General features: G+C 43.5%; 1 protein-coding gene across 1 annotated transcript in view; it reads right to left on the bottom strand.

Annotated features, from left to right (window-relative positions):
* LOC133563538 (reelin-like) overlaps positions 1 to 12,145 on the bottom strand; it is a 311,302-nt gene that overhangs the window by 15,937 nt on the left and 283,220 nt on the right. The window contains exons 52-59 of the mRNA XM_061917708.1: positions 8,983 to 9,197; positions 8,606 to 8,783; positions 5,363 to 5,538; positions 5,179 to 5,285; positions 4,872 to 5,114; positions 3,545 to 3,720; positions 3,379 to 3,452; positions 2,594 to 2,755 (exon numbers count right to left, since the gene is read on the bottom strand). Coding sequence (XP_061773692.1) covers positions 2,594 to 2,755; positions 3,379 to 3,452; positions 3,545 to 3,720; positions 4,872 to 5,114; positions 5,179 to 5,285; positions 5,363 to 5,538; positions 8,606 to 8,783; positions 8,983 to 9,197 — 1,331 coding nt within the window. The remainder of the gene's footprint in view (positions 1 to 2,593; positions 2,756 to 3,378; positions 3,453 to 3,544; positions 3,721 to 4,871; positions 5,115 to 5,178; positions 5,286 to 5,362; positions 5,539 to 8,605; positions 8,784 to 8,982; positions 9,198 to 12,145) is intronic.

Raw genomic sequence — 12,145 nt, forward strand, 5'->3', positions numbered from 1 at the left:
CCAATATGCAGACCACAGCAGGAGACGGTGTGCAGGTAAAAAGGTATGTAATGCTTAAACCAAAAACAAACAAAAAGGAAAATGTATGCAAAACGAAAGTCAAACAGAACTGGCTACAAAGTAAATACTAAATACTTTTTGCTTTTTTCTAGAGATATCCGATAATATCAGCAGTCCGATATTAACGGCCGATAAATGCTTTAAAATGGGATATCGGAAATAATCGGTATCGGTCTCAAAAAGTAAAATGTATGACTTTTGAAAAGGCCGCTGTACGGAGTGGTACACGGACGTAGGGAGAAGTACAGAGCGCCAATAAACCTTAAAGGCACTGCCTTTGCGTGCCGGCCCAATCACATAATATCTATGGCTTTTCACACAAGTGAATGCAAGGCATACTTGGTCAACAGCCATACAGGTCACACTGAGGGTGGCCGTATAAACAACTTTAACACTGTTACAAATATGTGCCACTCTGTGAACCCACACCAAACAAGAATGACAAACACATTTCGAGAGAACATCCGCACCGTAACACAACATAAATGTAGTGTTTTAAGTCTTGTCTTAAGACACATTTTTATTCTCTGGCTTTTAAAACTATGAGTTGTGTGGTCCTCTGTTGCCCTCTGTTTTAATATTTTGATTTCTATTTACTGTTTTGATTGGTTTCACCCATAAAATCATTTTCTTAATCATATTTATTTTATATTGCTTTTATACGTATTTATTTCTATTTTTTGTTTTTATTCAGTCATTGGAGGAGCTCAGGGTAGTATTTGAATGTTGTTTTTAATAATGTTGTGTAGCACTTTGGAAACATTCTGTTTTTTAAATGTGCTATATAAATGAAGTGGATTGGATTGGATTGGATAAACACAACAGAACAAATACCTACAACCCCTTGCAGCACTAACTCTTCCGGGACACTACTATATACACCCCCCTAACCTCCTAACCCCCCACCTCAACCTCCTCATGCTCTCTCAGGGAGAGCATGTCCCAAATTCCAAGCTGCTGTTTTGAGGCATGTTAAAAAAAATAATGCACTTTGTGACTTCAATAATAAATATGGCAGTGCCATGTTGGCATTTTTTTCCATAACTTGAGTTGATTTATTTTGGAAAACTTTGTTACATTGTTTAATACATCCAGCGGGGCATCACAACTAAATTAGGCAGAATAATGTGTTCATTCCACCACTGTGTATATCGCTATCGGTTGATATCAGAATGGGCAATTAAGAGTTAGAGCAGGGGTAGGGAACCTATGGCGCTAGAGCCAGATGTGGCTCTTTTGATGACTGCATCTGGCTCTCAGATAAATTTTAGCTGACATTGTTTAACACGATAAGTAATGAATAAATCCGCTGCTAATCACAGTATCAAAAATAACGTTCAAAATATACAACATTCTCATGCATTTTCCCTTCATCCAACCGGTTTCTACCGCACCTGTTCAAAAAGTCGCATAAATGGTAAGAAGTATTATATTTATTTTTGGCTAACCTCAGAATAACAATGTTATTAAAAAAGAATAAGAGACTTATTATACTCTAAAAATTTTGTTTTTTCTTAAAAATGCACGCATATTTTGGTATTCAGTGTTAAAAAAAAAAAAGTTGTATGGCTCTCACGGAAATACTTTTTAAAATGTTTGGCTTGTATGGCTCTCTCAGCCAAAAAAGGTTCCCGGCCCCTGAGTTAGACAATAACGGAATATCGGATATCGGCAAACAAGCCATTATCAGACATCTCTACTTATTTCTCTAAAAATGCTGTAGATTTGACTAACAATTGATTATGGACTAGGGATGCACCGATTAATCGAATATATTCGGCCGAATATGGCAAAAAAACCCACATTCGGCCTTCGGTGGAATGAGTTAAAAACAAGGCCGAATAGTGGCGTGTGACGCAATTTTTTGACGCGGTGACGCAATCAACCAACGTGCGGTGACGTTGGGATATGTTGTGTACCTGTATAAGTGTATGAGGTTACAAGCACACACTTATTGAGATTTAGTGGGGCTTCTGTTTACATTATTAGCCTGTTGTGTAGGCTACCTGTATAAGTGTAAGAGGTTACAAGCACACACTTAATTGAGATTTACTTGAGCCTTCTGTTTACATTATTAGCATATCTACTGTGGCTAAGCAGACTTTTGCCAAAAGGACAATAATTCATTTGTTGTTGGTTTATCCACTTTAATGCACTTTATTTTTTTTTGGAATGCATGTTTTGTTTGAAGGCCTAATATAAATGAAAAACTTTGTGCTTTTTTTGAAAAGCAAAGGCTACTGGAATTTAAAAAAAATGTCAATATTCAATAAAAAAATACTTTATTTGAAAAAAATGTCTAAATATTTATTCTAGGCTATTTATGCAATATTAAAAAAAATATGAAAAACTGGATTCATTATTCGGTATTCGGCCTTCGGCAAAGCGTTTAAATTTTATTCGGCTTCGGCCACAAATTTTCATTTCGGTGTATCCCTAGTTTTGGACCAAAACTAACAACTGTGTAAATTCCTAATCGAAGACAGCCTTAGTTGCTACCAATTGAAATATGGAAAAAAAAAAAAAAACTTACCCCGAGGAGACGTGGTCAGGGAGTTGGACAGTGACCCTGGTCCACGTTGAACTGTTGACAGGACTGAAGATGGTGGACTCGTGGAACTGGAAAGGCGAGCAGCCCACGTTGTTGACGGAGGAGGGGAAGCACTCAGACTGTACCAACTGCCAGGAGTCAGACCTAATAGAGAGAGTCAACCATAAATGTACCGCTCCAGGATATACATTTATACATATGGTGGACCTCGGCTTACCAACATGTTTTTTTTCCTGGACTGTGTGAGTCGAAGTCATAAATTGATACTTAAGTCAACATAAAGCGTTCATATTACACATGAGTGCACTGTTTGTAATTGTTGAAGGTTGTTATAGTTTCTAATATCAGCTAGGAGTGTGAATTAATTCATGGGAGGGCGTTCATCACTAAGGAACGTCGTTGTGGAGGGGGGCGTGGTATGAGGGCCTGCTGTTGAGTGGGGTGTGTAAGGACCGGCCTCGAAGCACAGCTGGCAGGTGATTGGATTACCCAGCTGAGACTGATCATCCAATCACCTGCCATGCTTATTAGCAGCAGCCGGACCGAGACACGATGGTAGGAGTTGGAGAGAGAGAGAGAGAGACGCTAGAGAGCAGAGCAGAGCAGCAGCAGGAGAGACTGGGGCTGAAAAGTCGAGTGCGATTGCCGAACGTGGATTTAATAAAACATTGAATCCTGAATACCGGGCTGTCGTGCCAGTGTGTGGTGGTCAGGACAACCTCTACAGTGTACAGTGAGGACCACCTGTACATGGCGTCAATGTCTACCTTGCATCCTTCCTGAACTGCAGCAGGACAGAATGGTGGTCCTCACAGGTGTCTGCCTCACACCCCACAACTATCTACAGGGATAAGAAGAACAACAGGAATGCAACTCAAAAACACACCAAACACGCTCATTCAAGATAGGTTGCTCCGTGTTGCTTCGTCATACCTTGAACTGTAAAATATATCCTGGTTGCACGATGAGTTCTCGAGTGGCCAGGATGTTGTGTGTCCCGTCCTGGTTCTTGTTGGGCCAGTAGAGGTGGAAGGAGGGGTTTCCACAGAAGCCGGCAGTTCTCACAGCGTTCGGGTAGAAGCTCCAGCTTTCCTCATGAGAAACACCCTCTGGCAAACAAGTCCAACATGAAGGATGAATTGAAACATTTAACTTACAAACCCTGTTTCCATATGAGTTGGGAAATTGTGTTAGATGTAAATATAAACAGAATACAATGATTTGCAAATCCTTTTCAACCCATATTCAGTTGAATATGCTACAAAGACAACATATTTGATGTTCAAACTCATAAACTTTATTTTTTTTTGCAAATAATAATTAACTTAGAATTTCATGGCTGCGAAACGTGCCAAAGTAGTTGGGAAATGGTTGTTCAACAGTCCGGGGTCTCCGTTGTCGCATTTTTTTTTGCAAAAAATCATTAACTTTAGAATTTGAAGCCAGCAACACTTGACAAAGTAGTTTGGGAAAGGTGGCAATACATACTGATAAAGTTGAGGAATGCTCATCAAACACCATTTTGGAACATCCCACAGGTGTGCAGGCTAATTGGGAACAGGTGGGTGCCATGATTGGCTATAAAAACAGCTTCCCAAAAAATGCTCAATCTTTCACAAGAAAGGATGGGGCGAGGTACACCCCTTTGTCCACAACTGCGTGAGCAAATAGTCAAACAGTTTAAGAACAATGTTTCTCAAAGTGCAATCGCAAGAAATGTAGGGGATTTCGACATCTACGCTCCATAATATCATCAAAAGGTTTAGAGAATCTGGAAAAAAATCACTCCATGTAAGCGGCATGGCCGGAAACCAACATCGAATGACTGTGACCTTCGATCACTGTATCAAAAACCGACATCAATCTCTAAAGGATATCACCACATGGGCTCAGGAACACTTCAGAAAACCACTGTCACTAAATTCAGATCGTCGCTGCATCTGTAAGCGCACGTTAAAGCTCTACTATGCAAAGCAAAAGCCATTTATCAACAACATCCAGAAACGCCGCCGGCTTCTCTGGGCCCGAGATCATCTAAGATGGACTGATTCAAAGTGGAAAAGTGTTCTGTGGTCTGACGAGTCCACATTTCAAATTGTTTTTGGAAATACTCGACATTATGTCATCCGGACCAAAGGGGAAGTGAACCATCCACTCTGTTATCGACGCGAAGTTTAAAAGCCAGCATCTGTGATGGTATGGGGGTGTATTAGTCTCCAAGGCGTGGGTAACTTACTCAAATAAGAAAAACATTTCTTACCGTCATCAAACGTGTCAAGCAGGGTTGATGGGTTAATGTCTGACCCTCCGACTAAAATGTTGTCTACAGCCCACTGGGCTCGTTCCAGGCTGGGGGAGGCCAGGCCGGAGGAAATGGTGAAGGGCTGCCACCAGCGTAGACGCGTGGCGTTGGTCAGAGCGCCCTCTGGCAGGACAATGTAATCTCTCCTCACAGAGACATACTTCAGATAGTCCATCTCATGCAACAGGATCCACGACACACCTTGGTAAGGAGAGAGATCCTTGAGAAAGTGCAAAGGAGACAAGGAAATGAAAGGCCGGCACACCTCCATCAGTAGAGTAGTCCAGGAGCACTCCTTCTTTCCGACATGTGGGACGGTGGCACATGGACATGTTGTTTTCGCTTCCAATCCTGGCCCAGTACTCCACAAACCTGTAGACAGAGACATACAACATCCAGATGTATTGAAGCCAGAGACCAGTAGAAGTTTGTCAGACTTCAGGACTAACTTGGCTCCACGCAGGTCCATATCAGCAGTGACAGCTTGCCTGGCATCAGCGCCCCCAAAATACAGGGCGGTACCTTCTACCAGCACGCCACAGTCTGTGCAGGGCCGGCCGCCTTCCAGAACCTGCCACTGTGGGCCAGCAGCTCCTTCCCAGTCAAAACGTTCTTTCAATGACGCCTGCAAAAAAAAGGGGATATAATCATAGTTGTCAACCTTGAGACCTCCAGATTCAGGAGATGGTGTGTGTGTGTGTGTGTGTGTGTGTGTGTGTGTGGCCGCGGAAGGGATGAATATTGTAGGGTCCCAAAAGAGTTAGTGCTGCAAGGGGTTCTGGGTATTTGTTCTGTTGTGTTACGGTGCGGATGCCATCCATCCATCATCTTCCGCTTATCCGAGGTCGGGTCGCGTGGGAAACAGCCTAAGCAGGGAAACCCAGACTTCCCTCTCCCCAGCCACTTCGTCTAGCTCTTCCCAGGGGATCCCGAGGCTTACCCAGGCCAGCCGGGAGACATAGTCTTCCCAACGTGTCCTGGGTCTTCCCCGTGGCCTCCTAACGGTTGGACGTGCCCTGAACACCTCCCTAGGGAGGCGTTCGGGTGGCATCCTGACCAGATGCCCAAACCACCTCATCTGGCTCCTCTCGATGTGAAGGAGCAGCGGCTTTACTTTGAGTTCCTCCCGGATGGCAGAGCTTCTCACCCTATCTCTAAGGGAGAGCCCCGCCACCCGGCGGAGGAAACTCATTTGGGCCGCTTGTACCCGTGATCTTATCCTTTCGGTCATGACCCAAAGCTCATGACCATAGGTGAGGATGGGAACGTAGATCGACCGGTAAATTGAGAGCTTTGCCTTCCGGCTCAGCTCCTTCTTCACCACAACGGATCGGTACAACGTCCGCATTACTGAAGACGCCGCACCGATCCACCTGTCCATCTCACCATCCACTCTTCCCTCACTCGTGAACAAGACTCCTAGGTATTTGAACTCCTCCACTTGGGGCAGGGTCTCCTCCCCAACCCGGAGATGGCATTCCATCCTTTTCCGGGCGAGAACCATGGACTCGGACTTGGAGGTGCTGATTCTTATTTCGGTGCGGATGTTCTCCCAAAAATGTGTTTTTCTTTCTTGTTTGGTGTGGGTTCACAGTGTGGCGCATATTTGTAACAGTGTTAAAGTTGTTTATACGGCCACCCTCAGTGTGACCTACATGGCTGTTGAGCAAGTATGCTTTGCATTCACTTGTGTGTGTGTAAAAGCCACATAACTTATGTGACTGGGTCGGCACGCTAATTGTGTGGAGGAAAAGCGGACATGATGACAGGTTGTAGAGGACGTTAAAGGCAGTGCTTTTAAAACACGCCCCCAATAAAGTTGTCCCGGTGGAAATCGGTAGTTATTCGGGAGAATGGTTACCCCGGGAGATTTTCAGGAGGGGGGACCGAAATTCGGGAGTCTCCCGGGAAAATCGGGAGGGTTGGCAAGTATGATTGTAGGTCAAAAAAAAAGAAAAAAAAAAAACGGAAAATATTTTTTCTATTTTTACAGAGATATAAAAAGACGGATTTCCAACAATAGAGGGAAAAATCACATGCCTGGACTTATTTATTATTGTTGAAAATGCATACAGTATTTCAGGGCTGTCAAACCCGTTTTAGCTCAGGGGCCGCGTGGAAGGAAATCTGTGCATTAAAACAAAAAAATAAAGACAACTTCGGATTGTTTTCTTTGTCAAAAAACAGAAAAAACACATTCTGAAATTATTACAGTAAAAATATGGAAAAAAAATACCGGCTGCAGTCTAGTTTAGATCCATGTATAACTAAATACGTTTACATATGCATAAAAATGTGTTTTCTTTTATATTATTTATTGTAATGAATGTTAGAATAATTATGTGTAAGCTATCACACAACTCTTATGCTCAAAGGCTGTTGCTATAGTTATCATCAATTGTGCTGAAGTAGTACTTTTCTATCTATGCAAAGCGAGTAGTCTCGTATCAGTGCTTGTGTCCAGAACCGGCCTGCTGACTGCCAAGGCCAAACAGAGTACCGTGTCGCAGACAAAGCAAAGACATGGCGACATCGCGAATGTCAGCACATGTGCATTTCTGAATAATCATATATTGTGTCTAACTGGGGCTGCTGAAATTACCCCCCTTCCTTCAGCAGCCGCCTCAGCGATGTAACCAGGGACCTCTCAAATAAATACAGGAGCACGTGGGCTGGACTTAAAAGTGTAGGTTGTTTGTGTAACTAGAGTACAGCCCAAAGCCACCTCTCCTCATTGAGCAAAATTGAACTCTGTCTCTGCATGATTCCTTGCTTCTTGTCTGTTTAATAGATGTCATCAGTGTTTGAACCTGACATTTAGGAATGTTTATGACAAGATTTTAACCAATATAGAATGTGAGATATAACAGGATAATGCATTCATTGATTATTTGTTTGAAAAAAAAGCTTGCAAAACAGTGGGACCTAAAAAATTTACTGTGGGAGCCCATTTTTATGACTTGGAGTCTCTGGGACCCCGTTTTGAAAATTCCAAGCGCCAACACGGATGGATGGATGGATGGATTGATAGATAGTGTTGGATTTGGTTGTCTTTTTATTTCCTAGTCAGATTTTAGAACAGCTAAAGTGTGAGCCTTTTACATAGACCTTGAATTTGGAATGTTTGGAATGAAGACATAACAATCCCTATCTCAACTGTCCGAAGTAGGGAGGAGAAGAAGAGGGGCGGGTGAGAGTGAGTGAGGAGGGAGAAACTGCCATTTTAGGATTAGATCAATTTGGACCGAGCTTTGAAATGTTGTATCTAGATTGATCTCCAAAGGCGCTTTGGTAATAAAATAGAAAAATGAGCAACCTCTGTCTCTGATTGATTTAAAACCAGCTTATGTGTCATCAAACAATCTGGGGGCGTTGACCGAAGAAAGAACAGGTCCAAAATGCAACAATAGATGGATAGATAGATAGATAGATAGATAGATAGATAGATAGATAGATACATGGATGGATAGATGGATGGATAGATAGATATTAATTCCTTCAGGAGAGTTCCCTGAGGAAACTTAAATATGATGGGAGTATTGGTCCGTGCAAAACAGCAGCAGGCGTCTGTGGCCCGTGGGCCGATCCTAATACTAATCAAATATCATACCAAGGGCCACAGGGGCCTTGACTTTGACACGTATATTATGAGACCAAGTCATATTTTGGAAGACAAAAGAACTGCACTCTACCTTTAGAGCAGAACTGGCATGGCAGTTTTGTCCCGTGAATCCCGGGTCACAAAGGCAGCGTTGATCCAAACAGTCGCCATGTCCCCCACAGTGGCCCTCACAGGCCGGCCCGACATAAAAGTTCCCAACACCCCACTGGACGTCCGAGTGCTGCTGGTAAAACCTGAAGCGCACCGCACTAAAGGACCCGGAGAAAGAAGTGGAATCCTTTGGGTGATGTCAAGAGTTTAGTTAAACAACATGCATTGGCCTTTTTCAAGATTCGTACGACAAACGTTTGAATAATTGATATTGTGACAATAAATAGAATCATCAATAATGGAGCGCATGCATGACGGGAGCATGAAATATTAAGGACTGCATGTTTCTCCACATACGTGCCAGCCAGGCCGTCAGGCAGGGGATAGACGGCCCGCTTCCAGCCATCCGCCGGGAAGAAGACTGATGGCTGGGAGACCTGACCTCCACAGCGGGGATCAGCAGGTAGACACTGAGGAACCAGGTACTTCCACGTCACACCAAAGTCTGCAGAGTACTGGACGTGGACTTGTCTGTCGGCAGGGCGGTCGGGCACGACACAGCCGACTGCGATCTGAAAGGAAGCACTTGTTTAAAGCCTTAAATGGCTTTGTGACTTGAAGACAGAAATCACCCTGTAAAAGTGTATCAAAGCAGCCGAGAAAGTAAATCATTCTGTTCTTCTTACCAAGCTCTCCAAATTGAACTTCTCTCAAAATGCTGTGAGCTGGATTGAATCGTATCTGCATGATCGAACACAAGCTGTATCAGTTAACAACTGCAGCTCTGACTCTGTGGAGTCCCTCTGGGGTCAATATCAGGCCCCCTTTTACAAACCCTGTTTCCATATGAGTTGGGAAATTGTGTTAGATGTAAATATAAACAGAATACAATGATTTGCAAATCCTTTTCAACCCATTGTCAGTTGAATATGCTACAAAGACAACATATTTGATGTTCAAACTCATAAACTTGATTTTTTTTTTGCAAATAATAATTAACTTAGAATTTCATGGCAGCAACATCCTATCTACTTCCCAAAACATCAACTCAAATCTGCTGAAACAGCTACAAAAGCAACATGTTTCTACGAAGTTAGTAAAGAGAGAGACAGACTTCGATGCCACTCCACCTCCACTTAAGGATTTTAACAGAGGCACTGCTAGCCAGGACAACGTTGATAGAGCCATTGCAGCGTATGTGCTAGAAGACATGCAGGCTATTTCTACAGTGGAGTCACCCGATTTCAGGCAGCTAATTAGCATGATATCATATGTCCCGGCAAGAAATCTGCGTTCAAAAGACTCCGGCTTATTAGTGATTCCTAGAGCCCAAAACAAGGCTGCGGCCTATAGAGCGTTTTCTGTTCGGGCTCCAGTACTCTGGAATGCCCTCCCGGTAACAGTTCGAGATGCTACCTCAGTAGAAGCATTTAAGTCTCACCTTAAAACTCATCTGTATACTCTAGCCTTTAAATAGACCTCCTTTTTAGACCAGTTGATCTGCCGCTTCTTTTCTTTCTCTTATGTCCCCCCCTCCCTTGTGGAGGGGGTCCGGTCCAATGACCATGGATGAAGTACTGGCTGTCCAGAGTCGAGACCCAGGATGGACCGCTCGCCTGTGTATCGGTTGGGGACATCTCTACGCTGCTGATCCGCCTCCGCTTGAGATGGTTTCCTGTGGACGGGACTCTCGCTGCTGTCTTGGATCCGCTTGAACTGAACTTTCGCGGCTGTGTTGGAGCCACTATGGATTGAACTTTCACAGTATCATGTTAGACCCGCTCGACATCCATTGCTTTCGGTCCCCTAGAGGGGCGGGGTTGCCCACATCTGAGGTCCTCTCCAAGGTTTCTCATAGTCAGCATTGTCACTGGCATCCCACTGGATGTGAATTCTCCCTGGCCACTGGGTGTGAGTTTTCCTTGCCCTTTTGTGGGTTCTTCCGAGGATGTTGTAGTCGTAATGGTTTGTGCAGTCCTTTGAGACATTTGTGATTTGGGGCTATATAAATAAACATTGATTGATTGATTGATCAGTAAATGTCACGGAAAACATTTTCCAAGTACCGTATTTTCCACACTATAAGGCGCACCTAAAAACCTCAGGGGGGTATGCGGTCCTATCCAAGGTTTCTTATAATCATCATTGTCGACGTCCCACTGGGGTGAGTTTTTCCTTGCCCTTATGTGGGCTCTACCGAGGATCTCGTTGTGGTTTGTGCAGCCCTTTGAGACACTGTGATTTAGGGCTATATAAATAAACATTGATTGATTGATTTTTTCTAAACTAAAACTAGGGAAATGCGTAGTGTTCTGGGCTTCAGTAAAGTGTTGATCTCCTGAAGACATGATTTCATTTCACAATTCCTTGAGGGAAAAAAATGCCTGGTTAGGCATTGTGTATGTCATGTGTGCCTTCCTTGGGTGAAGCCAGGTTTACAGCTATGTTGTTATTATGCGGTTTGTTCCTCATGTATGTTATGTTGCAGCTATTTCAAATAGTTTTGTCAATTTGTTCTGGCCCAAAATAAATTGTCCCTTTGAAACATAATGTTGTCTTTGTGTGTTGTATGTAGAGCACATTACTCAGCAGAGTTCAGTCATGCAAATGCTTGTCAAGTTGATCAACAGATTGTATTATTCTCCAGTGCAATAACAGCACTGAAATGAAGGCTAAATGTCAGGCTTTCCTCTGACAAGTTTGACTACGTTTTAGTTTTTTCCTCTGCATTTGTTTGTTTCCTCTGTGTTTACTATTTCCTGTCCTTAGTTCCTGTCTAGTGCTCTTATTTTGGTTCGGCTTCCTGTCTGTCTCCCTGTGTCCTGTCTTCACTCAGCTGCGGCTGATTGGCATCTGGTCACACCTGGTGTCAATCAGCCAGCTCCTATTTTACCTGCTTTGTTCCTCCAGTCAGGGCTGGATCATTTGTATTGTATCGCATTGTCATTGCCACATGTCAATCTTGTCGTGCTACCTGTCATGTCATTTTGTTACAGCCCCTACCTGTCATGCTACACCAGGGGTCGGGAACCTTCTTGGCTGAGAGAGCCAAGAAGCCAAATATTTTAAAATGTATTTCCCTAAGAGCCATATAATATTTTTTTTAACACTGAATACAACTAAACGCGTGCATTTAAGTAAGACCAACATTTCCAGAGTATAATAAGTCTCTTATTCTTTGTAATAACATTGTTATTCTGAAGCTAACTGTGGAGGGGGCGTGGCCTGCGAGACTGCAGCAAAGCGGGATGTTGCCAGGACCGGCCTCGAAATCAGCGACAGGTGCGGCGTAGTAGGCCCACCTGGCCCTTTTTATCTAATCACCTGTCGCTCTGTTATAAGCAGCAGCCAGAAGGAGAGACAGAGTTGGGGCTGGAGCCAGAGCGCGAGTGAGGACGAAAGAGAAAAAGACAATTGCTGTAAAGCAACTGAGAGAAAACTAAAATAAAACAATATTGTAACCCTAAAACAGGCTCTTGGTGGTCTGAAGAACCCCCAGAAGGGCAAGCCCCACACTAAC

Source organism: Nerophis ophidion, linkage group LG12, assembly GCF_033978795.1.
Source record: "Nerophis ophidion isolate RoL-2023_Sa linkage group LG12, RoL_Noph_v1.0, whole genome shotgun sequence".
NCBI lineage: Eukaryota > Metazoa > Chordata > Actinopteri > Syngnathiformes > Syngnathidae > Nerophis > Nerophis ophidion.